This window comes from Fusarium subglutinans (genome assembly GCF_013396075.1).
Source record: "Fusarium subglutinans strain NRRL 66333 chromosome Unknown NRRL66333_c0000195, whole genome shotgun sequence".
NCBI classification, from domain to species: Eukaryota; Fungi; Ascomycota; class Sordariomycetes; order Hypocreales; family Nectriaceae; genus Fusarium; species Fusarium subglutinans.
The window spans coordinates 24,727-49,784 of NW_023502258.1; the positions used below are offsets into that span (position 1 = coordinate 24,727).

At 50.7% G+C, this 25,058-nt stretch overlaps 9 protein-coding genes across 9 annotated transcripts; 5 read left to right on the forward strand and 4 right to left on the reverse strand.

Annotated features, from left to right (window-relative positions):
- Positions 1–1,583: 1,583 nt before the first annotated feature.
- FSUBG_10900 (uncharacterized protein) lies at positions 1,584–5,224 on the forward strand (the record flags this gene model as incomplete). The annotated part of the gene is made up of 9 exons (XM_036675527.1): positions 1,584–1,616; positions 1,665–1,762; positions 1,890–1,990; positions 2,041–3,575; positions 3,631–4,158; positions 4,216–4,306; positions 4,353–4,669; positions 4,803–4,968; positions 5,025–5,224. 9 exons carry the CDS (start codon positions 1,584–1,586, stop codon positions 5,222–5,224), a joined length of 3,069 nt encoding a protein of 1,022 aa, XP_036533599.1.
- A 478-nt stretch (positions 5,225–5,702) lies between these two features.
- Positions 5,703–7,139, reverse strand: FSUBG_10901 (uncharacterized protein; the record flags this gene model as incomplete). Its single annotated transcript, XM_036675528.1, has 2 exons — positions 5,703–6,852; positions 6,916–7,139. The coding sequence occupies 2 exons, from the start codon at positions 7,137–7,139 to the stop codon at positions 5,703–5,705; spliced, it is 1,374 nt and encodes a 457-aa protein (XP_036533600.1).
- A 1,111-nt stretch (positions 7,140–8,250) lies between these two features.
- Positions 8,251–11,160, reverse strand: FSUBG_10902 (inositol polyphosphate 5-phosphatase ocrl-1; the record flags this gene model as incomplete). The annotated part of the gene is made up of 1 exon (XM_036675529.1): positions 8,251–11,160. One exon carries the CDS (start codon positions 11,158–11,160, stop codon positions 8,251–8,253), a length of 2,910 nt encoding a protein of 969 aa, XP_036533601.1.
- A 559-nt stretch (positions 11,161–11,719) lies between these two features.
- On the forward strand, positions 11,720–12,379 carry FSUBG_10903 (Dcp1-like decapping protein; the record flags this gene model as incomplete). Its single annotated transcript, XM_036675530.1, has 1 exon — positions 11,720–12,379. The coding sequence occupies one exon, from the start codon at positions 11,720–11,722 to the stop codon at positions 12,377–12,379; it is 660 nt and encodes a 219-aa protein (XP_036533602.1).
- Positions 12,380–13,021: 642 nt separating this feature from the next.
- On the reverse strand, positions 13,022–14,012 carry FSUBG_10904 (cytoskeleton binding protein; the record flags this gene model as incomplete). Its single annotated transcript, XM_036675531.1, has 5 exons — positions 13,022–13,623; positions 13,676–13,749; positions 13,801–13,846; positions 13,896–13,946; positions 14,000–14,012. The coding sequence occupies 5 exons, from the start codon at positions 14,010–14,012 to the stop codon at positions 13,022–13,024; spliced, it is 786 nt and encodes a 261-aa protein (XP_036533603.1).
- A 341-nt stretch (positions 14,013–14,353) lies between these two features.
- Positions 14,354–14,950, forward strand: FSUBG_10905 (PTH1 family peptidyl-tRNA hydrolase; the record flags this gene model as incomplete). Its single annotated transcript, XM_036675532.1, has 1 exon — positions 14,354–14,950. The coding sequence occupies one exon, from the start codon at positions 14,354–14,356 to the stop codon at positions 14,948–14,950; it is 597 nt and encodes a 198-aa protein (XP_036533604.1).
- A 2,650-nt stretch (positions 14,951–17,600) lies between these two features.
- Positions 17,601–19,151, forward strand: FSUBG_10906 (ammonium transporter MEPa; the record flags this gene model as incomplete). The annotated part of the gene is made up of 4 exons (XM_036675533.1): positions 17,601–17,684; positions 17,736–18,052; positions 18,101–18,778; positions 18,830–19,151. The coding sequence occupies 4 exons, from the start codon at positions 17,601–17,603 to the stop codon at positions 19,149–19,151; spliced, it is 1,401 nt and encodes a 466-aa protein (XP_036533605.1).
- Positions 19,152–19,776: 625 nt separating this feature from the next.
- On the reverse strand, positions 19,777–22,151 carry FSUBG_10907 (f-box and leucine-rich repeat GRR1; the record flags this gene model as incomplete). Its single annotated transcript, XM_036675534.1, has 5 exons — positions 19,777–20,426; positions 20,474–20,585; positions 20,633–21,355; positions 21,408–21,808; positions 21,869–22,151. The coding sequence occupies 5 exons, from the start codon at positions 22,149–22,151 to the stop codon at positions 19,777–19,779; spliced, it is 2,169 nt and encodes a 722-aa protein (XP_036533606.1).
- Positions 22,152–23,864: 1,713 nt separating this feature from the next.
- On the forward strand, positions 23,865–25,022 carry FSUBG_10908 (chalcone isomerase subgroup; the record flags this gene model as incomplete). The annotated part of the gene is made up of 1 exon (XM_036675535.1): positions 23,865–25,022. The coding sequence occupies one exon, from the start codon at positions 23,865–23,867 to the stop codon at positions 25,020–25,022; it is 1,158 nt and encodes a 385-aa protein (XP_036533607.1).
- Positions 25,023–25,058: the final 36 nt, after the last annotated feature.

The following is a 25,058-nucleotide window of genomic DNA, read 5'->3' on the forward strand; positions in this document are numbered from 1 at the left end:
AAACCAAACTAACTAAAGAAGTGATAGGCACGGGAATGGCTTGGAGTTTATATTAGCCCCAAGCTAGCCGTTATCCCTATGTGAGAACAGACGGTAAGATCATTTCTTTTACCTTGCTGAAATCTGACAGTTGGGAAAGTGAAACCTCAAGGTCACACCAGCAGAGGCAAATCTCACGATCCTTTCCATTTTGGAAAGAAGCCCGACTCTTTGCGAGATTACACAGTTCCTTCTCAGCATCCTCCTGGTCTCGGCCTTCGTCTCCATCAAATGCCGAAGTGAATCACAAACATGACCTGTTCCAAGCCTGCAGATCGAGACTCCTATACACATATGTGACATCGTGGATATCGTCGACTAGAAACAGCCGGTTGCGGGCCGTGCTGACATTCTGGTTCGATGTCTCGGCACAATCTCTCGAGATTGACGATCCTACTGGCCCCTGTTATGTCATGGGATATCTCAATACCCGTGTCTCAGACATTCGATCACGCCCTTTAATTATCCACTTTCGCGTTGTTTGAATTTCTCCGGTCATGAACTTGCGGTTGATCGTCGAGCTGTCATATTTTCTACCCCATAATATGTCTCAGCTCTTTCACGTGAGAGTTTGAACCTTGCCGCACTCTGAAAATGGAACCCTCACGAACGGAGGATTTGTTTGGATGGCTCTGAGGATGTGATTGTGTTTGATATTGTTGTTGAAATCTCCAATTGCCTTTTCTATTTCGCGAATGTGGCCTTGCCCTCAACTCGCAGCTACAGACACACAATCAATGCCATTGAAACTTTCGTAGTGCCTGACGAGACCAGCTGCTCGTAGGTATTACTGGTATGACGTTGCTCCATCTTCGGTGAAGGCTATTTCCAATAGCCTCCTGTCACAATCCATGGCCTCTCGGCACGGGTAATGCGTAGTGCCGCGTGCGTACCAGATGAACCCACAGCATGTACCAAGCAACCACTCAGGTCGACCGGTAAGGACAGAAGACCAGCTTTGTGGGTCCGTAGAGCCCTCTTTTTGTGTCTCTGATAGGCTGAACATTTTGGACAGGGATATTGGTACAATCCAACCCTTACTAGGGACGATCAATCCTCGACGCAAATCTCGACGCTTGAACCATAACCCACATGAGTTGGTCTAAACACCAGAAGACATGAGTTTTGTAAAACCTCACATTCGTGACGAGAGAATTGTGGAATTTATACTGATTTGTTGTGATTTTGGATTGTTTGTTGCTCAAGATGATAAGCTGCAGCTGCGAGCAAGGATTATCTCATGGATGTCTCACACAACGGCCAGGGACTGGTAGACGTCGACGCCCCTGCATCCCCCTTCAGACCAGGTTTCGAGGGCAACGAGTGGGTGATTCCAGGGCACGTTCCCTCAGGGAGGCTGCAATTTTTGCCTCCTGCGTTGTCACTTCACCACCTCTGCCGAGCTGTCGTGTGACTCGAGTTTGTGCTTCACAAGCCAGCGTTATCCCCAATATCGGGCATATCGGTAAAGGACGTGCATGCACTCGACAGCTTCGTCTGCACGGGACCTTGCGCTTCATGGGTCTTGGAACCCAGGTGCCAGCATGGGGGCTTTTACTCGTCCAGCTAAGATCCGCGTAAGTGACAGAGGATGAAGATGAACGAACCAGACTCCACCAGCTCAGCTCAGTTGTCGGGCCTCAATTCGTGTAACGTTTTGCAGTAAGGATGCCTACCAGCTTCGGCAATTTGCTCGCCAGGAACAACGTCTAAAGGCACCCCTGTGAGAATTGTGCAGTAGGCCCTGTTGGTGGGTGTCGGTTCGATGCTGTGTAACTGAAAAGACCCCGTTTCCAAGCCATGAACTCATTCCACCCTGTCTCAATATTTTGGGTACTTTCTTCTAACAGGTCGATCCAGAGAACTCGGAAGCGGCAGAACACGGGCACGGGCGTTGGGCCGAAGCGAAAACGTCACTGCTTGAGCTTGAACCAACAGCGATTTGATAGTGGTAAGTGTTGGCTCGACAGTGGCACTGACACAGTTCTAACGGTTATGCAGATAATGAAGATCGTGTGCCGGGACCAGTGTCCAAGTCTGGGTGTGCAAACTGGCAGGATCCAAGCTCTTCGTCACAGTCCAGCGTATCGCCAGACTTTGCTCAGCAACCTGGACACCCCAAGTCAGACAATGCCACTTCTAGTGGCACTTACACAGGGGGCGTGTATCCTGGTGGGAGTGCCGGTGTTGTCAACGCTCAGGGCTTGGGGAGCCCTCCTCAGGATCTTTCATCACCTGAACATGCTCTCTCCATCTTATCTGGACAGGCAAATCCACGCCATGGAAGTCATGGTACCCCTCTGCGTGCGACAATCTCATCCGGACACGGATTAAGCCCCGAGAGTTCAGCTTCAGACTCCGATTGCAGCTCTGGTCCCAGCTCTAGCGAGTCCTCGGGTCCTGCTTCTGGACAACCTTCGAGTCAGACAATCCGGAGCCAGCCCCCACCAGAAGTATCTCTTCTAGCCAAAGGTACTTGTTCTGATACTTCTTCAAATGAACAAGCTTCTCGTTCAGTCAATGTCATCCAGTCAATCTCTCCACCTGGCGACGATGCGGGTCACTTAGACTTCCCCTTGAAGAGGGGTGCGGAAGATGTACCTGGCCCTTTACTCTCTCCGAAGACTCCGAATACGCTGGGAGACTCCCCGAGTCAAGATGTCCAAGCTCAAGTTGACTTCGGTCGAAACTCTGACGATGACGACGACTCGGATCACTCAGACACCCTTGACCAGTTAGAGAGCGATTTCAATGATTTGCTGTCTCTCGACCCTGGAAGGCCCATCAATGGTTCACTCTCAAGAGACGATGCCATTGCCAGCAGACTTCAAGATGAGGATTCTGATCTTGAAGTCTGGGAGGTTGCCGAAGATGTCCCTGCACCGGATACCGGCCATGATAACGTTAGCCGCCCAGGAACCCCCCCGACTGGCATTCGACGCGCCCTCGCTACTGCACACTCCCCAGAACCCAAGCATCACTTTGAAACAAGCGATGGGGACGATACTGCAAGTGTCGATGGCACATGTAGCAGTTTCAGTGGGAGCAGTGGAGTCAATAATCGTGAACTGATTGTTCAGCCAGAAGATCGAGAAGAAGGTAACGAAGAGTCCGATGTAGAAAATGATCTTTTTGGGGAATTAGACGAAATTGTAACTGATCATTCGGACTCGGACTCCTTCGAGACACGTGCCGGTCCCTCGGCCGTATCCAGTTGGGAGCGTCGCATTCAGTCCTCTTCAGACAACGATGATTCAGGTGAAGGGGTCAGTCCCCAGAACGAGTCATCCGAGGATGACGAGGTGTCGGAAGAAGAGATTGGATATATCTCGGACGCTCGCGACACTAATGTTGAAATCGAAGACGAAACATGGTCGGCCACTTTGAAAACTCCATCATCTTCAACAAACAGCATCGTTTTCCCAAGCCAAACAACTGGCTCCGGGAAAGCTCCCCTCACACCCGAGGAACTTGAGGTTGTACGGACTACACGAGAGATCGGCGCTTGTGTTCGTTGCCGGTTCCAAAAAATCAAAGTACGGACACATTCTCTCTGTCCCGCAATTGTTCACACTAACATGAAATGAACAGTGCGTTATAGACGAGCAGAACCCAGAAGGACAATGCAAAACATGCATGAACGTCTCCAAGACGTCGCCAAAGATAATCCATCGCGTTCCATGCTTGCGACTCCGAATTGCCGACGTCGTTCTCTATCGAACCGGCGGACTCAAACTCACGAAACGATGGACAGGCATCGAAATGCGAGATATTGGGGATCGACTCGATAAGGTTTCTGTCACGATTGAAGTCTCACAGAATCTTTGTAGTAAACCTCTTCGAATGAAGGTTGTGCGATTTAGACCCATTGAAGGGGACGTGACTGCCCGATATTGGACTGATGGCCTTCTTGGGAAGGAGACCTTCAAGAAGAAGGAACTGGCCAACTACTGCCTGGAAAATATCTACGACACGGCCGAAATCGTGCGACAATACACCATCGACAATGCTCTTCCAGCCTTTTATCACACTGTCCAAGAGGAGAGTGAATCAGAAGCTGGTGAAGCCTCCATCGTCAGGACGTACCTCACGGCCATGGCTCGGTACTTGGACCTTCACGTATGCCAATTAAGTCCCGACACGAGCCGTGCCTTACTTACGCTGACTCCCTCGCAGAATGAATACAAATCCACCGGAAGTCTCTCGAAGGACGATGAGAAAGAGCTTGAGATATTCGGCAACCTTTTTATCCTCTGGTGCGCCATCCGTAAGTGCTCCTCTCAATTGCTGCGTCCCACTCTAATCTCGCCCAGAGCACACTGTAGGATCTCTCTACATCCAAGGCGACGAGACTCTAGGCATGGCCCCCGAAACCGAAGACAAATCCTACCCTCTTTACGGCAAAGTGTCGGTCCCTCGTATGGTAGTCGCCCAATTCGACACCCTCAATTACAATGAGATCCTCGAGCGCTACAAGGAGAAGCTTCTACGCGACATCGATTGGCTCTTCAGCCAGGATAAGAATCGATGGTGGTTCACAATCTACCTTGTCGTCTTCATACTCCTGCGCGAAGCTAGTCGCATGACAGCAGATCGGTATCGCCATGCGAGAGCCAACTATGGGTCAAGGGTATGGCGGCCTCAACCCTCAAAGGACGTAGCTAACGTAACAGTTGCGATACTCGATCCCAAACTTTGTGGAGGGACTCCATGCCAGCTGCAACAATATTCTCATTCATTGGCATTACTACAACTACGATCAGTGGCCGACTGCTCGGTCGTCGGGCCTCAACAATAGCGTAGCAAGAAATGGCCACTTTGAGACTCTGGCACCCAAAGACCGGCGCCTTGTGAAACAGAATCTCAAGGACCCAGCGGTAAAGAAACACCTTCTGGTATGGGAGCAATACAAGAAGGAGAATGGGAAAGGTCTGCGATGGCAAAAACTCCACCATATGGCATATTAGTGCTAACAGACCGTGTAGTTCCCAAGATTACTCTCCAACACGACACCGGATCCATTCGCTACGTAGGAGCACAGGACAAGTACGATTGGGATCATCCTTTGTATTGGGTATCGCAAATGTTTGAGAATAAATGGTCCCCGCATCCGACATATATGGGGGAACAAGAACCCAAGTCAAAGCTCATGACTGTCATGATGGCTGTCGCTGCGGCCGGCTGAGGATGAAGCGAACCGAACACTCAACGAAAACGTACGAGACGAGGCTTGAATCAACAAAATAACGACCGACACGAATCTTCTGCCATATGGAGTTTAGTATTACCAGTATTCGAAAGGCTTAAGCGCTGGAAGAGTTGGGAAAACGGTACAACGCCCGGGATCGATGGACACGTGAGGGCTCGAATAAACAGACTCTTTTGCACGGGAACCACAATAGAGTATTCTAAGCAGCTTGTATTCGATGCAAGCGATACGCTGATCTATCCCTAGACTCAAGTAGTAAAAAGTCGCCGACTCTAGGCCTTCTCTGTTTCCTGTAGTGATCGCTTCTGACCTCGCTGTGCTTCCTGATGTTCCCATACGCCAAACAAACTCAAAACAAAAATCCGGTGCCATCTACGTATGGTCAAGATCTCTTAAATCTGCGTTAGTCTCCCGTGTCTCCCGTTCTGGACCAACTAAAGATTCCCACCACTCTCTACCAATACCAAGACAGATTCTGTGATGCATGGAACTGCATCAGGCCTCTCTTCTTCGTGAGAGGAGGCATTCCCCAGTTGTCCTCCTCGTCATCCCAGCCCTCGTCGACATGAGTCACGAAGCGCAGAGAACTTCTAAGGCCTTTGGTTCGAAGCCGAAGGGGTGAGTTGGCGGGATAGGTGTATATGACCTCCTTCCTCAGGTCCTTGGCATACTCGATCTCCATCATGTTGGCAGTCATGAAATCACAGAAGCGTGCAACGTCATCAATGCGAAGCTTCAACTCCAAGAGATGCTCTACAGTGACGCAAGGGTAGAGGCCCAGGTTGATGAGGTTGTACCGCTTGACGGCGGCCTCGTGCGTACGCCGATCTGCGAGTCGTGTCCGGAGAGGTCTGGGTGCGCGAGTGTTGTAAAACAGACGCCAGGCTTCGAATGCTTTGTCCAAAAACTTTTTGTACTCTTCCGCCCAGGTAGGGGGAGTGTCAAAAAGGGTGCTGGGTCGTCTGTACAAAGGGACGCGAATGTTGTTGGGCTGGAGGGATGTGTCTCCCGCCTCCCCGACAGAGTCAGCGTCAGCGTCAGCGTCTCCGCCTTCCTGAGCCGCAGTAGCGTAACCCTTATCAGCCTGGCTAGGGCTGTTCGCGTTGTTGAAAGAGGTAGCTGCTTTGTTCTCGTAGGGTGAACCAGGAGTGTTCGTGAGCCACTTTGGACTGTTTCCCATTGGGTTTTCATCTGCGTTGACGCCTTCAGTATTGAGGGATGACGGGGGGTCGATGTCCTTGAGCTGCCCCAAAGACTGACCTCTGTCCCGCTCGCTGCTTCCGGGATCATTTGTAAGATAGTTGTTGGCATTTACCGAACTCTCTGCTGTCGTGGTGTTGGTGGCAGAACCCTGAGCTTGAGCAGGGGCGCTAGGCAAAGCTGGGGCCAGGACCTTCATGTCATGATCATAGGTATCATCCACGGCAGCCTCAGCGTCGGGCAGGGTGTCATCTCCGGCGTGTTCTTCAGATCCTGTGTCGCCTTGCGAGTCAACGGTGTTTGGCTCGTCCACAGCTGTAGCGCTTGCTGCAGCTTGTGCGTCCCACGGGTCATCGTCGCTGTCCTCTTGCTCTTGGTCAGACTCATGCTCAGTGGTTGCTTCACTGTCACCATCCGAGCCATGCTCCCATGAGTCCGCGCCTGTCTCATCACCATCAGAGCCCTACTCCGATGAGATGTTGCGGAGGCTCTCGGCCTCATCAGGGGTCGCCGGAGGTAGATGAACAAAAGAAGCATAAATGCAGATGGTCTCTGAAGAAGCATACATAATGGCATGGTCCCGAAGAGCAACGAGAAAGTCAAGCTGCTTGTACCCATTCCTCGCAGCTCTTTGTCGAACAGGCCCTGGCATCTTGGCCGTGTGGAAGAACCTCATGCCCCATAGCGACATTATGGGAAGCAGTTCACAGTTATCTTAAGACTGTTTCTGGAGCAAGGTTAAACGCTTCTCGTCGAGCAAGAGGAGAGCACAAATACCTGTTGAACGAGAAAAGATGGCGTTGAGAGGGTCGGAGCTCTAAGTAACGAAAGCAATACGTTCAAAAAGATAGAGAACAAAATTATGTTCTAGTTGATGATTTCTGTTTTTTCTTTGGTTTTTTAAAGAGAAAGGAAGAGCAAAGTCGGAGGGGAAATGTGGAGGAGAGGGTTTGTGTGGGAGCGAAGTTGCAAACGGATGAGAGATCGAGATTACGTTACAACCCCTCGAAGGGAAAAAAGGCACAAGCACTGATTCGCAAGCTATCGATAAGCTACAGATGTCTACACGCCCAGGAGTGGTCACGGGAGCCAGCAAACACTTATTGTAAACGAGTTGCTGGACATCAGGGAAAGAGTAGACGAGTTCCTGAATGTGATGCCAACACCGGTGACAAACGGCAAACGAGACATGTAAAACGACACCAGAAGCAAAGTGTAGAGCCTCTGTTGTCTACAGAGCATGTTCCTTGGGGCTATAGAAGCACAATGGGACGCTTGGAGGATTGGTGCTGCTGCAGGGGGAACATGGCAGTGCCGTAGCGGGAGTGGGAGCAACGGCCTGGAGCAGCCACTTCGTCTTTTTTACCTCAACCGTCACCAAACCACTTCAATTTCTAGAAAAACAGTGAAAGGAACATGATGTCACTTGCACAATCCCATATTGGTCTTAGAAATCGTAGTATGTGGTGCTGATATCTTGGTTGGAAAGGAGCGGTGCATTGCCTCGTTGCTGTTCTGCCAGTGGGGAAGAAACTGCAGCAAAAAGCAGCTAGAATATGCACTGCAAAGAGCCTGAAGACTGCATATCAACTGTACAATGTCCATTAACCTGTGTTGTTCACACGTCCAACTTCATTACTGTTCAAGCCACATCCTTTATCCCTTTGTTGTATCCCTGTTTCACCCTTAAAGAATACATCGAAACAAAGCTAAGCTGGTATAATACTCAAAAAGACAAAGACTATATACTAACCCTCCCGTAATCCTCAGATGCTCCAAGGTATCTTGCGATTCCTCCGCTTCTAGCTTCCCTCATCCCTTCGTATGAACATCTCCACGACAGTCCGCGCTCGATCCCTCGACCCCTTTTCCTTTTCGTCTACACGACAGACGAGAGGCCCTACTATCTCGGCATATCTACGTTCACGCATCTTGCGCTTCTTTGTGTCCTCGTCCTCCGCGTTGCCACGGCGAAAGCTCAGGCGGCGGGAAAGACCACCTTTGGGCTCGTTCGTCACAGGCGTGAGCTCCGACGCTGCGCGGGACAGAGTAGCTGTGAGGAAGACGAATGCAATGTTGTGGTTGGGTGCTGATGAGAGAATATCCAGGACCTGTGTCTTGGTGTCGGGCCAAGCGGTCATGGGTAGGGATGTCACATTGGGCAATGATGTTGAGATCTTGGCCCAGAGTTGAGTAGGGATCAGACCGTCTGTGAGAGATTCGAGGAAGAGTAACAGGATGGATGAGACGGCCTCTAACTTAAACGACGCAGGCCATTCCAATGGAAGCGCGTCAAGAAGAGAAGCATCATTGTCCAAGGCAGACACAAGCTTGACCTTTGCATCCTGCATATCAGCCTCTCCAACCCTCCATGTCGAAGACTCAAGGGGCCATCCAGGATCCCGTGGCAGCACTTCTTCCTCGAGCATCGTCGATTCAGCTAGACTGCGTTCAACAAGCGTCTGCACCACCTCAGTGAGCTTGAAGAGCTCCTTCGGCGCTGAGCAATGGATATCCGAATCGTAAGCAATCGCCCCCTTGATACCCGTCTTCTCGACAAACTTTCTGATGCCGCCGTCAGGGATTCTTATCAACTCTGCGATAGAGCGCCCTACGCAAGACGGCTGCCAGATTCCGCGCACGGGGATGAAGTGGTCCCGACCGTCTTCTATGCGAAGAACCAGGACCTCTTCGATCTTGGCGCGGGCTTCGTTCAATGCCCGTATGTGAGAAATGGCTGACACTTGAAGCTCCAGTAGTACCAATGCTGTCTCTCCTGGTTCGAGTGTGACCGTTTCACCCAATGGCTCTTGAGACTCTTCATCTGCTGACAAGAATGTGGTTTTCAACCATACAGGGATAGCATCGTCACCGTCTTCTGTCGTCGGCTTCGTCACGAATGAGAAGGTCGCGGGAACACTGCCAGTATTTGCAACCGTCAGATGCCGAATCTGCTTTTCCAGGGGTGTGACCTCTCCAAAATCGACAATGTTCTCTTCATTACCATCGCTGCCTTCCACGACAACCGTAATGCCTGGTCGGCCTTCATTCTCAGCTCTGTCTAGTTCCCGCGCCACTTCTGCATGGATCTTGGCCTTGAGCTCCGGTACAACAGCGTCGTAGTCGAGCGTGAATATAGAAGTGATGGGCTTGTGGTCAGACGATGTGATGCGTTGATGCGAGGTGTAGATCTCTAAGTGTATGCGGTCATGGAAGCCCTCCTTTGTAACAAGCTCCTCGGCCTCAGGGTCATCATTATCCTCGTACTCATCATATCCCAAAGTGTCAGTTGATGACGTTGGATCCTCCCCATCTGCATCGGGGTCATAACTAAACAGCACGTCCTCGTCCTCTTCGAGCCCCCTGGACTTCATCTCTGCATCTTTCTTCTTTGCCTCTTCCTCATCTTTAATCTTTGTTTCATAATCTTGTTTATCTTTTCGTGTTCTAAATAAGATACGGTCACACCAGCTTGGAGCTCGTTGCTTCTCACTTGAGTCAAAGAGGCCAACTGTACCAATATCGTATTTGTATGTTGGTAGAAAGGTGATTTCCCCTTCTTGCCAGCCATCGTGGAAAGCTTTCCGTTGCTTGATAACTCTTCGTAATTGGTCATGCGGCAACAGTGAATCGATGGTGGCTTGCAGAGATGTGGGATCCTGGCTTGGATCTTCGGGGAAATCGTCAGGGTCTGGTAGATCGCTCGCAGTATCAAAGCTCTCTTCCCGAGAATGCAGTGACACTCTTGTAGAAGACTCATCATCACTGTCCGAACCCTTCATGATAATAACACCTCGTTCATCAAGAGGCTTCGAGTCCTCGTCTGCGCCATATTCACCTCTAGCATGCAGTGTGAGCAATCGTCGGATATCGTCGCCAGGTATTCCATCTAGTCGAAAGTTCAAATCTCCGAACCAGAATGCAAGATCCTCATCTCCAATCTTTTCACCCTCATCTTCCTCGACGCCTGAATGGACGATGGGTTCAAACTGAGTGCGTGAGAGAACCTGGCCAACATCCCAACATCGCCGGTCCAAATACGAAGAGCCAGCACCACTAGCCAAGTGGCTATTTATAAAAACCATGCGAGTTGTTTCGCCAAGCAGCAATCGCGTCGTCACGGCCCCCTTGTTTCCAAAATAGCCTAGCAGACCCGTACCAACTTGTTTGGTACTGACGTTGCTAATAGTTGGTGCAATTTCGGGAGAAGCATAAACCAGCAACAACAAGCCAGTCATTTGCTCCGCAGTGACAAGTTCGTATCCTTGGGGCAATGCTGCTTCCAATGCCGCTTTCCATTTGTCCATAACACTTGTATCCGTATATACTGCTCGATTCATATACTCTTTGGTCGTGTTGAGGTCTACAATTTCCTGGAGTCCCAGCACATAAAGGCCAATATCACCCCCGGCAGTCAAATGCGGCTTCGAACTGCCATTGTCCTTGTCATCCGTCTCCACGGCACTATTTTGTGAGAGGTTCAGGGACGTCAACTGTTGATCCAGGCCTTCGCCGTGTGTGAACCAGGTCGCGAGGTCTTTATCAGTACCCGTGCACGCAGCAACGTTCCACGTCCCAATCTTGACCTTTAGGCTATGTGGACGCACGAACTCGGATCGTCGGGCATGAACAGCTTTAGCTAGAGACTGGGGCGTCGTCGAGGTGGGATCCCCCAGTTCAGAACCAGGGGACTGCTCATTTTCGTCGGCCATGGACGCCGTTACTACAGTATTAGACGAGAGAGACGAGTTATATATACGGCGCCGTCTCGAGATATCGCGGGGAGGTCGATTTGCAGTTCTCTATATCATGACTTCGAACAACCTGGCTCTACCGTAGGCGCAAGGCAAGGGATATTTGGGTCGTGTGAGCACCAAAAGAATGTTGAGCTAATTAGAACAAGGGATAAAAGGGATAAACCTCAGCTTAAACGTATGACGTCGAGCTGCTACCGTAGTCTAAAATGGTGGTGTAGGAACCTACCTAGGCTAGCCAGGGTCCAGCTCAGCGCCCCGCGGCAGCGTCATCTTGCGCCTTATCGATAAGCCCAGCAGCGCCCAAGCATGCGCACTCGTGCCTCTCAAAGAGTAAACTTCAATCTCCATACCACAACCAACTGTCGATCACACGATCATCTTCTAGGGCCCTGATATCATACGCGCATTACCCATCGGCCTTGATCTATCATTTGTGACAAGACTATCTCCAACTAGCGATCACGTCTCCACATTCATATCGTGCCCAAACATCACAACAACAATAATTATCACCATGAGCCGACAAACACCACGAAAGGCTCGCCATAGCCGTCAGCCGTCAAACCGTATCCCCGCCGTTTCAGATTATGAATCCGATGCCGCTGCCATACATGCTGACTATGCGCCGCCACCTCCACGCACTAATACTGAGCTTAATCTCTCTGTCCTCCAACGTTACCTCCCCTCCATCCATACCATTCTCAGCATAGCCGCCAACGGTGTCATCTACACATTCAATAGCACTTCAGAAAGCTGGGAGAAGTCAGGAGTCGAAGGCACCATGTTTGTATGCGCGCAGAGTCCACTTCCCGAGGACCCAGGACAGCGACCACGGGCGTGCGTGTTTGTTCTCAACAGACGGGGACTTGACAACGTGATCGTGGACCTTTCACGGGTCACACATGCAGAGGTGTCTGGGGAGCTCGTAATTATGAAGGTCGAGGGCGAATGGCAGGAGGGTGACAAGGTACTGGGAGTGTGGATTCACAACGATAAGGACGAAACACGAGAAGTAAACGCTGCCATAATCCAGGAAGCTTGGAAGATTGCACGGTCGGCAGGCCCAGTTGAACCACAAGGTCCCGAAGCTGGCCCAGCTATGCAGGCGATGGGTAAGAGGCTGAGTCTGAGCGATCTGTTCGGGTCAGGAAATGGTCTCAATATTGGACACTAGGTGTCGTCCAAGATGCATCAGAAACCTGAGGCTGAGGGACCGAAGAGCGAGAGATCTAAGGAGTCACAGAGATCCGAGGTCTCGACAAGGTCTGGGGTGTCAGTCAGATCTGGGGGGTCAGCGGTTTCGGGAAGGTCCAGAAAGCGAGGGAAGCCGTTTAGACCCATGGAAGGAAAGACACCTTGGGACTTCGATACAGAGGAAAGCGATTCTGAGAAGTCCGAGCCAGGGGAGTTGGAGCGAGTGAGGTCGGTTTCTTATATTCCAGAGTCTGAGAAGTCGGAGTCTCCGGGGTCGGAGTCCGAAGTTGACACAGAGTAGAGCTCCCACGATATCCAACTACTTTTCGGTCTCGGGATTATGGGAATGTAATCAACCTCTTGAGCTTCAGCGTTTACATGGTCACGGGCTAGAGCAGTCCCAATAGTTAGTACTTGCACAGTTTTCGCCCAAGAGGCAGGGCACAAAAGCCCAATAATGTAAAATTACAGCGGTCTGCACATAAGCATGCGTTTCCATGAGCCCGCAATGGGCTATGTCTATTTGTGCATGATATTCATGACGTTAGCAAGTATCTACAAGCAGAAAGCACCTATACGCCGTTTCCCCCAACCGGATAAGTTGTAGAAGCCAACCCAAAGCCTAGACCGTGCCACTGATGCTCAGCTCCCGAATCTCCTGCAACACCTGCTCAACTCTGGCGTCTAGTTGTCCCTCGGCATACTGATCTCTGGTGTCGGCATCCAGGTACTGCTGTACTTGCGCCATGCGCGAATACGCCTCCGCGCAGAAACGCAGCTGGATCTTGACGAGAGCTTCGAAAGTGGGGTCGAGGTACGGCACTCGGAGATCGATAAGTTGGGGTAGCTCGGTGCTGAGCTGCTCGTTCAGCTGCTCGTAAGCAACCTTGGCCATCTCCATCTCCTTCTCGGTCCGGGGCAGCTTCGTGGCGTCCTTGTCGGGCTTCTCGGCGAGGCGCTTCACCTTTGCGCGGAGGGCATCGTAGTCGAGCAGTTTGTGAGCACGCTTCTTAATCGCCTCGTTGACGTCGGGGAAGTAGGCGCAGAACCGTGTGATGGGGTCGAGAACGGTTGTTCGGTAGGGGCCATCGAGGGCTTTGATGGTTTCGGCGTCTAGATCTTCGACGGCCTGCTTGTAACTTCTGCTGACACCGTCTTTCGCGCCTGAGTCGCCGTAGAACGCATCTATCGTCTCGGCGATTCGCATTTGCGATGCGGTCATGGCTGGGTTCGGGTTTTAGTATCGAGCTTCATGTGTCGCAGATCATGAGCGTACCTCTCAGGGAGTCGAGATATCCCTTTGATTCCTTTTGTAGTCGCAAAGCAGCAGCTTCCATTGTCTTGAATCGTCTGCTTTCGTTAGATGTTGTCGTCCAATGTTGTTAATCTGCGATTGCTGACCTCTCTTCGACTTCGTAATCACGGTCATTCGTCTTTTCCACATGCCCTGCAACGCAATCAGCTCCACACTCGAGTGTTTCATTCGAAGCGCATACCCGTCTTCATCATCACCTGCGTCGTCGCGCGATTGACATTCTTCTTAAACCCTGCTTCATATTAGACCCCTCTGCTCGGGATTGCGGGGTGAAGGCTGTCCTACCCGCCCACGACATATTGAAAGAATTGCTGGTAGAAAATGAATTAACTGGTTTCGTTTGCGTGTGTAATTCGACGCAAGGGCTCAAATACGCTCGAGGGTATATCGTTGTAAAGTTGCACAGGAGTTGGCAGGCAATAAACATGGAAGTTGGGGATAGAGTGACGACAAAACTGGAGCTCAGCCACACTAACCCGCAGTGCCTGGCAGCCCAATCGGCTGATCGACGTCAGAGATGGGGCTGTGTGAGGATGAGCTCTACAGTACAGTTCGATGCACGTGATTGCGCGTGGAAGCCTGAGTTGAATTGGGAGGAAAGAATTTGATCTGCGTTTTGATATTGGATACCGCGTCAGGATGTTCAATCCCCGCTTTCTCGTTGTCAGTCTGGGCAATCCCTTGCCCAAATACGAAAGTCTACATTCTGCCGGTCATTTCGCTCTCAATGGCCTTGCTCAAGTCTTGCGTCAACCCTCGTTTCGAGAGGTGAACTTCGGAAATCAGACATGCCTTGTATCTCAAGGTCCCAAATACACCCTCGTTCAATCGCCTACTCTGATGAACATCTCTGGACGTTTTGTTGCAAAGGCGTGGAAAGAAATGACCAATCAACATGACCCCTCATCACTCAGTCTAGTGATTGTTCACGATGAGCTCGAAAAGGACTTGGGCATTGTGCGCCTCACGGCGTGGGACCGAAGTCACAAAGGCCACAATGGTATCAAAAGTGTCAAGGGATCTCTTTCACAAAGCAAATACCCAACGTCGCCGTTTGTACGAATTGCTGTTGGGATTGGACGGCCAGCCGAGAGAGACCCAGAGACCGTTAGCCGTTACGTTCTTGATCGGATATCAAGCGACAAAAGGAGAATTCTAGAAGAAGAAGCACCATGGAAAGTTGCTGAGTGCCTTGTTGAGCTGGAAAAAGAATGGAAGGCTGAACTCAAGACATGATTCGACCGCCTAGACAGGGTTTATCAACTGCGACGATGCAACACCGGAATACGGGTGCGCCAGTAATAGCGTTTTGTCTCAGGAGACGCAAGCCGCATGTGCCGCCTGGAAAGATTTCTTTACAGCTCTGTTTTCAGGCCAACTTCGAAGCAAGTCACGAGCAATCGAAATGGGCATTATTTGACTGCGGTCAAGTATGCCATATCACGCATCAAAGATATGTGTCCAATCATGCAAAAACACTATCAACAGAGATACCCAACTGAGATACCTGAGTTCCGCGTCTGTTTTCGTGACCACGCATGCACCGAAATCCAATTCTACACTCCATTATCAAGCCGCTCAACTGCGCCGGACTCACTTCTAAGTTACGAGTCTCCCGAATTGTACATTCATTGCATGTTTGCCGAGTGTCCTACCTGAAGGCATGCAGAGACTAGAGAGATCCCTTATCTTTGCGCTAAAGACGCCACAGGCGACCTAGCGTCCTAGCTCACAACCGACACTCCAACTTCTCCAAGTTCCTTATCTATGCCAAGGGTATGGGCAATTTTGCACAATTCGACTTGTCCAATGGCCTTTGGATCGTACCATCACATGAAGCTGGTTATCGCGTCGTGGTGTATCCTGATATCACATCTTGAAGCTGAAATGAGCTGAAACCGTTACGAAATGCCTAGTTTGACGGCGTCCTCGCTGTCTGATAAGGCATGCAAGAGTGTTGGTAATCATTACGATCCGGTCGTTCCCATGGCCTGCTCGTTCTCGGGAAATGATTCAGCAATTGTCGTCCGGGTCGAAGAACAATCGTCTGGGTGGGAGCCGATGGATATCTCAAGCAGCTGACGATGGTTGCGAAGGTCGATACCAGGAAACTTCAGACAGAGTCGTTGAAGGTCTTCAACGTCAAAGTAAGCTTAGATTTCGAGAAACTGCCAACTTGTAGTGGACGCAGGTCCAGCTTATATACATGGTCCCCGATCATATCTATCGTCGTAGCGGGCGACTCGCATACCGACGCGCGCAACAGAGGCTCAATCTAGGGCGTTGCGGGCGCAAAAGCATCTTTGAAAGTTGAGAATCCGGGGAAACGATGTCAATCGCATCAATTCTTGGCCACTCGAAGACCGTGTGTCCATGTGGACTCGATATGCTTATTTTATTCATGTCCATCACCAGATCATTGGGAATGGAACACAACCATATTCTACGTGACACCAGTAATCCTTTGACCCGAGAGGAGGTTCAGTACCTCGCACAACACAGTCAGACACACAAAGTTTCAACAAAAAGCCGTCTCGAGCAGACAGCAGCTTCTCCCCAATTTTGGCTCCAACGCTCACGCTTTGAGCACCTTGAGCATGTCTATCTTTATCAAGTATCGGCCGAGCTACACGACTCTCACTCAGACTCTCAGAGACAAGGATCCTGGTCCTTGTCCAGGGTCTTGACGCTAGACGCTCCACCGAAGCTGCCAAGAGATAAGGAAACATCCAATCAGACATGCTCTATTCGACCTCCTTCAACGGTTCGACCTGGAATTCGGCAACCTTTAGGAGAAGTCAGATAAGAACGAACTCTGGCCGGTTATGCGGCGTCTGGGGAAGCGCAATATTGAGTGCATGTCGCACAAGAGGGTGTCGAGGCTTCATTATGCTCGGAGCTTTCTCGCCATGTAACTCTGGGCTTGGAACACCATTCCGACGTGTCAGAGTCAACACATGAAGAGCTTAAAGATGCTTAAAATAAGTCTAACAATGGCGAATCAGAATGGCATACTCAGCACTAGAACTTCTCTTGCGGCCGTCCGGATATACATACATTCAACCCTCTGATTCCTCAGTAAGCATGGCCGGGATACACTGCCGATATCGACAGCAATCTCCCCTCCCGGCATGCATCGAAGGAGTCAAATGCCTACAATTAGGCCAAGAGACGATGTTCATTGCGGACCAACTGCCAAGCGGAGGTTGCAATCCGGAGGTCCTATAGGGATATTGGTGCTTATCAGCGCAGCCTATTTAAGCTTGGGTGTGGCGTCCATCCCAATACAACCGGATCGGAATGCTATGTGTGATAAGCACTGAGGGTGTGCCAGACTCATTCAGGAACAGCCATACAGGGGGCCGTTTACACGACCACCACTTCGTCTCTGGCGCAAACGAGTTGTGTCAAGTCAACGTCAACGCATTGTTACAGGACAGTCAGTTCAAGCTTATGTATCATGGACAAACTTCAGAGTCTTGGGATCGTGGAGGATCATCATCTAGCTCAGCTTGGCGCCTGAGCATCAACACCCGTGTGACATCTCCGTATCCAAATACGGCTTCACCAAAGTCCAACCCGACCATGTACGTTACTGTATGTGGTGGAGTATCCGTGTCCTTCCTATTGCTGCTTAAGCTACGGGCGTCTTATCAAGTATCCCCCACACTTATGTGCCATACCCTCCCCCTGTCACCACGTTCGTCGTTATGTCCTGGCCGTCGTCGCAAGCTCAGTGAGTCAAAACATATTTAGTCCCGTGGCCCCGGGTTCTTCATCCTTCAATCACTCCATTATTCCCAGCTTAAGTTGAAGCTGAAAAAGGTTCGACCGGCGCAAAGGTTTGGATCAAAGAATCCGCGTCTGAAAGCGCAGTCTCGTCAAGATGACCACTCCTTACAATGGCACCACCGATCATGCCGACTATGGCTACTCAACCCATGTGCATGATCTCAACATCTTCTACGACGTAAGTTTTGCACATGTATCTCACAGTATGATGCTTTCTAACAATGTCTAGACGGGCAACTTGACGTTCCTCGCCGTCAGCGCCGTGCTTGTGCTTCTCATGATTCCCGGCGTCGGCTTCTTCTACAGTGGTCTCGCCCGTCGCAAGTCTGCTTTGACGCTCATTCTGTTGTCAATGATATCCGTTGCGGTCATCAGCTTTCAGTGGTTCTTCTGGGGATACTCCTTGACCTTCTCACGAACTGGAAACTCATTCCTCGGCGACTTGACCCAGTTTGGTCTCATGGACACCCTCGCTCAACCGAATGGCTCTTCTGCTCTCCCTGACATTCTCTTTTGTCTGTACCAGGGCATGTTCGCTGCCATTACGTGAGTACCCCTCAAGAATTTGAGAGTCCATTATCCTAACATTACCAGTCCTGCCCTTGCCATCGGTTGCGTTGCTGATCGAGGTCGCATCCTCCCCGCCATCGTCTTCATGTTCCTTTGGTCCACCATCGTCTACGACCCCATCGCCTACTGGACCTGGAACGCCAATGGCTGGCTCTTCAACCTTCCCAGCTACGACTTTGCTGGAGGCGGTCCCGTTCACGTCTCATCAGGAACCTGCGCGCTCGCCTACTCCCTCATGCTCGGCAAGCGTACCGGCTACTCCAACAACAACGGTCTTCCTTACCGCCCTCACAACGTCACCCACGTTGTTCTCGGCACGGTCTTCCTCTGGGTCGGTTGGTTCGGCTTCAACGGCGGTTCTGCTCTCGCCATGAACATCCGCGCCGTCATGGCATGCTACGTGACCAACCTCGCTGCCTCATGCGGTGCCATTGCCTGGATCATCCTCGATTACCGTCTCGAGAAGAAGTGGAGCACTATCGGTTTCTGCTCTGGTGCCATTTCTGGTCTCGTTGCCATCACTCCTGCCGCTGGTTTCGTGAAGCCCTGGGCTGCTGTCATTATCGGCATCTGCGGTGGTGTCTTTTGCAACTTCGCCACCAAGGTCAAGTTCCTCATCAACGTCGACGACAGTCTTGATATCTTTGCTATCCACGGTATTGGTGGTATGGTCGGTAACATCCTCACCGGTATCTTTGGAACGTACGTCTCCCTATTTCCCTTCTCTTTAATGACACTGCTAACTCACAAAAGCAAAACCATTGCCGCTCTCGACGGTGGAGAGTACGACCCCATTGGCTGGGTTGACGGTCACTTTGTTCAGCTGGGTTACCAGATTGCTGGTACTCTTGCCGTCTTTGCTTGGTCCTTCACTCTCACTTGCATTCTCCTCTTCATCCTCAACCTCATCCCCGGCCTCTCCCTTCGTGTCTCTGCAGAGGAGGAGGAGCTCGGCACTGATGATGGCCAGCTGGGCGAGTTTGCCTATGACTATGTTGAGATGACTCGACACATGGCCGACAGCACACATCCTCATTCTGATGCTAGTGCCCGAACAAGTCAGGAGAAGGTCTAAGGTGCGAAGTAGTGAAATATGGGCGGTTCAAATTGTCAGAGTGGAAGATGCGTGTTCTGTATCTCGAGCGTCACTCGCTTCTAAGTTTAGAGTTAAATATACCCTTTTGTAATGCCTTCTGAAGCTCTCCATACCGCGTTGACAAGTCCATTGAAAGCACAAACGGTCACCAACATAGCACTTCTCACTACCATTTCGAGGACGGTTCTCGCATAATCATGAATAAGCATATAGACCCATTGGCCGTTGATATTTGATTGTCATAAATTACACCCCCTACAAACCGTTTCCTCAGGGGTCCTTTATACTCCTATCAAGGGCGTAAAACCAAAGCACGTGAGTTCTCATTGTCATGCCTCCCGCTTCCTTCTTTGTCCTGTGGTATCTTGGTCTTTGCCGTCAAAAGTCGTCGCCGAAAATCACGGCATGCTAAACACAAAACTCCATATACACTCCTGTGTCCTCTAGCCATTGTGTACGTAAGCGAAAGCGTGTATAATCTAATGCTGGTGGCTGTTAGTCGCGTCTCTTGCTGTGGTCGGGCTATCTTACCATGAACAGGGAAGTGAACAACGAAAAGAATCCGGTGGTGTCATTTCTAGAGCTAAAGCAAAGTGTCGGTCATTCAGTTCATGGCGTCAGAGTGGTCACCGTTCTCTTGAGGTCGGTGGATGGTCGCAGTGCTTGCGCCGGTCGAGGGTTCCCCGTTCCCTGGATGCCCGTGTCCAAGAGGTGCAGCGCTCGCTTGGGTAGTGGTATGCTGTGATAATCCGCCTTCTAGTAGGTTGTTAATGCTATTCTGAATAAAAGCTGGCCCAGGCAATCCTGGTTCCTGTCGTGCGAGTGACGATGAAGGCAGGAAGCGGGCGAACGTCGGGAAGAATGGAGGGAGCTGACCTGTTGGGACGCTAGGAGGTGGAGGTGGTACGGGAATAGCTTGTTGAAATCCATGGTTCATAAGAGAGTTGGGATTTATCGTTCCGTTACCGTTGACCGGATTCTGTGCCTGGGCATCCACGACCATCTCGCTGCCGTCCAGACCCTCGAAATCATTCTCATCGTCAACCATCTCATCGTCGGCTCCATCTCCGGCAATGGCCGGTGGTTGCATTACGGAAGTGCGTTGCCGTTGTCCGGGGTAGACTGCTGTTCGATTCCAGCTGTGCATGTCCCATAGGTCCTCGAATTGTGGTGAAGTGTTAAGGAAATCACGGAACTTGGATACCATAGTGCCGGAAAAGACGCAGAACACATCTCGCTGGTGTTGAGTGAATTCTGTCATCGGGTCAGCAGCAGTAAACGAGAGTTTACAATAAACATACCTGGGGGTGCTTGTCGACAGTATGGCTGGAAGTCGTCACGCTGGAAAGCGGCAACTCCAGTCAAACTCAAGTGGGTCAATCGAGGGCATGAGTTGAGCAACTTCATGATACTCTGTGAAATGTCAGTAATGGCAATCCTGGAAATGAATGGGGACGAACCTTGAGGGTAAGGTTGACACAGTAGCTCAGATGAACACGCTCGAGACTCGAGGCGTAGTACTCATTGCCAACGAGCATGCCACTGGCATCTCGTCGTACTCTGGGGCGAAACGCGGCTTCGGCGAGATGAAAGACTGAGTCATCCGTGATGGAGCTGCATTTCACAAGTCCAATACGCTTCAGCTTGGGCAACAGAGCAAGGCGCTTCACACTCTCGTCTGTCAAGTTGGTACAGCAGCCCAGATCGATGTATCGAATGCGGTTGCAGTTCTGGACTAATCTCTTGACACCTTCATCGGTGATATTGCCACAGTGGCCTAGATGCACGTAATGCAGGTTCTTACCAAGCTTTGAGATAGCATGAACGGCTACATCAGTGATGTTTCGGCACTTTGCAAGAACGAGGTTACGAAGGCGAGGTGCGACATCAATAATCTTCTGGACAGCAGCGTCTGTCAAACGCACGCAGGATGTCAGGTCGAGAATGCGGAGATGTTCAAATAGTCGTCCATGGGGTAGAGTCAGGAAAGCATCGTCATCGATTAGTTCGCAGCTTGCAAGCCGTAACTCTCGGAGACAGTTGCCCTTGACCATGAGAGAAGTTATAGGGCCGTTACCAATGCGATTGCACTGGTGGAGGTCGATCTCGAGGATGTTGGGACAGTTTTCGGCGAAGGCGTGGATGGCGTCGTCTTGGAGCTGGCTACATTCATTCAACTTCAGCTGCATTGAGTTAGCCAACGTCCAGCCATGCAAAGCTTCATCGTAAACTTACTCTCTTAATATAGCGACAGCTTGTTGCCAAATTGATCATGCTCTCGTTGGAGACATTCTCGCAACCAGAAATGTTGAGTCCTTGAAGGCGACTGCAGTTCTTGGCGATGGTGTTAATAGACTGCTCGGTAATGTTCTTGTCGTTGGAAATGTCGAGTGCCAGCAACGAGGTGCTATTCTCCACAAGGGCGATAAGTCCGGAATCGGTGAGGTTGCGACAGTTCGTAAGTGTCAAACGTTCCACCCGACTACAGACTGCGAGCGGCATAACACTGCCATCGCTGATTTTGTCAGCAAGGGCGGCAAGGTTGAGTCTCTTGATAAAGTCGCGATATCTGAAAGACGGTGTCTCGAGCTGCAGCGTTTGGCAAATGCTACCATGGTTCTTCCAACTCGTACACGCTGGTCTATGCCAGAGTTGATCTACTGTGTTTCTAGCCCAGCGTTTGCAGACCAACATACAGTGGAACAGATCCGAGGAGGAACTCAATTTGGCAAACACGCTGATGAGAATCTCGTTTGGCAACCGATGGACGGGCGGTTGGCAAGCATCTTCCACCTGCATATCTTGAAAGTTGGGGACTCCGATGCTTGACTGGGAGTCGTTGGCTCCAAGAAAGAAATCGGACTCTTCGTTATCGGCGGGCGCGGGGGAAGTTGACGAGGATGACGATCGAGAATCTTCCTGCTCGTCGGCGGTTGCAGGACTCTGCCTAGAGGCAGGGCCAGCGGCAGCAGCGGCCATATTGTCAGTATTGAGGGAGGAGCGCTTCAGATGGAAACGCAAACACGATCAAAGCAGCGCTTTCAGTGTGGCTTTTTTCGGTGTTTGGGCAGGATTCAGGCGGAGTTCAGGGATCACAAGGGTGATTCTTAAGCAGCGGTAGCGGATGACTGTTTATCGTAGGGACAGCAACAGGGATGGGTGTGTGCAGGCAAGCAGCGAGCAATCGGAAGATGCGTGAATAAGAATACAGGTCAAAAAGGTCCTTTCATACCCGAAAGGCGTGTTTCGCGACTGCGATGAAGGTGATGATGATGTTTTGGCGCTGAGAGTTTGTTGGCTTTGGTAAGGCAAGGTAAGGTAATGATTGAGTTAAGGCAGGGCAGCCAAATGCCAAATGGGGCGGAGGTTTTTGGGTGCTGGGCTCCAGTCTTGCCAGCGCCAGGGTCAGGTTGGGCGCGGCTGCGGTACTTGAAAAGCAGGGAAGACGACACTGATGACACAGCCAAATGATGAAGAAGCACAAGTATCCACGAGGAAGAGGGGATGGGCCAGAGACATGGATCGAAGAGGCGTTTGTGTTTATTTTGCTGGTTTCAGCCGCGTCCCCTGTAAAAGTGCCGCTGTCGTGCGCTACGATGGCCCTTTTTTACAAGCGCTGAGCTTGAGACTGAACCCGATAGAGGATGGATTGGGTGAGCCCAGGCCAGTTGATCTCCCCCAGCCTAGAATCTGGATCTCCTCCTACGTCGTAGTCGGGCGGGATGTCCGTAGTGGGGATTCTTTGGTATGTCAGGACTGGTTAGGTCAGGGGTTTGAGGTCTGCGGGTCTTTGTTTTGCTGTTGTTCTTGTTCTTTTCTTGGTGATGATGCGTGAGTTGGAGTCAGGTTCAATGCGAGGAATGATTGATGTTTCAGTAAACCGCGTGCCTGGTTCACGCCTCAGTCAACATGTCCTTTTGTTAGGCTGTCTATCTGTTGTTGCTGCGGGGAAGATGACTGACATGGGATCAGGTACATGAAGGAGGTGTGATCAATGTTCTGATTTGAGGTTCAAAGGTTGAAAGGACGAATCAATATCCGCCGTGCAGGTGGCTTGAGCCATTAATAGACGACGCGGTGATAAATGGATATGAGGATGCAAGTAAACGCATATGTATAATGTATCTATGACAAGGATAGAAAATAATGCAGGTCTTTTCTAGCACCTATGCATGACAAGAAGAGGCAACAATTTCGCCGACATCTCTCTCATCTTTTATGATCGAGTTTCACATGACACAAATGTCACGCTGATGCACGTTTCAACTGCTAGTTATCACGTTGAAGCTGTGAAGGAGGCGTTAGAGCTAGTATATTGGATAACTATCTAAAAACGTTAATATTTTGAAACTGACACATATCTTCTGACCATATCCAACTCCTGTGACAACCCATTATATTAAAGCATCTCGATTCAAAGGTCGAGGTACAGGGTAAGACCCCTCGCGATAGCATCGCTGACGTAGATGGATTTGATCTTGGCGATGTATTTTGTGGGCCCCCGCAACCATTCGATTTCCTCGGATTAGGTTTACCCGCATGTTCCGTATGGCATGGAACTCTTCCACGTACCTGACTGACAACTCAGACCATCACCACCAAGCTCATTTCTTGGTGTAGACGGTTGAGGAGACTTTGCTATTTCAATTTGCTAGTCGTTGGTCTGTTCGACATTACGTCGCGAGCGCCACGATGCTCCGTCCCTCAACTCTCCGCCCTGCGCTTCGCGCATCAGCCCACACAAGATGCGCCATCGCTCGAACAACCCGAAGGACTCTTTTCTCCCAGCGATCGAACCGCCTAGCCGATGACCTCGATGTCAATCAGCTCAATTCTAAGCGACGAGATTACGAACAGAACCGCACTGCTTTTCTAGCTGCTGGTGCCATTGCCGGCATTGTTTCCTTCGTCTACACAGCATGGAAATTGAAGAAGGCCATTGAGGCCCAAGGAGAAAAAGAGAAGGCTGCTATCAAATGCGATACGGAAGTTCCGACAGAAATCTTCAAGACCGAGGCGGGCGAGAAGCGAAAAGTGGTTATTCACGATGAGGATGGAAATGAGGTTGTTCCTACAGGCAACAAGACCGTTAAATTGTTCCCTCGAAGGTTAGAAGTTGAGGATGCCGGAGCAGCAGGCGACGTCGCTGGCCCAATCGCTGCCGCTGTGACGGACAAGCATGGTACAGAGTTCACACTGGTTGGGTTGGGAACAAGGACAGTGACCTTCCTTGGCATCGAGGTGTACGTGGTGGGCTTCTATGTTGCTACCCAGGATATCGAGAAGCTTCAGCGATATCTGGTCAAGAAAATTAACCCTCTAGCCACAACACTGATTCCTACTGAGAAGGAGGATCTACGCAAGGCTCTCCAGGATCCTATCGAGGGTGAAGAGACATGGAACTTGATTCTGAAGGACGCTGGATGCCGCTCAGCGTTCCGCATCACCCCTGTCCGAGATACTGACTTCCCTCATATGCGCGACGGCCTTGTGAGGGCTGTTCAGGCTCGCTCATCACATAATCCGGAATATAACGACGAGACATTTGGAAATGCCATGAAACATTTTAAAATCCTGTTCCAACGAGGGCTGGTGGCCAAGAAGAACGAACTGCTTCTTGTTCGAGATGCTGCTGGAAAGCTGACCATCACTTACACCGATGGCACTCGCAAGGAGTCTGTCAAGTCCACACTGGGAACTGTTGAGGACGAACGACTTTCAAGGCTGCTGTGGCTCAACTACCTCTCTGGTAAGAAGGTTGCGTCAGAGGAGGCCAGGAAGAACATCATCAATGGCGTCATGGAGTTCGTCGAAAGACCTGTTGGTACTGTTGCCACCCAGGTTTTGTGAGAGGGTCAAACTACAGCAAAAAGATGTACAATTACG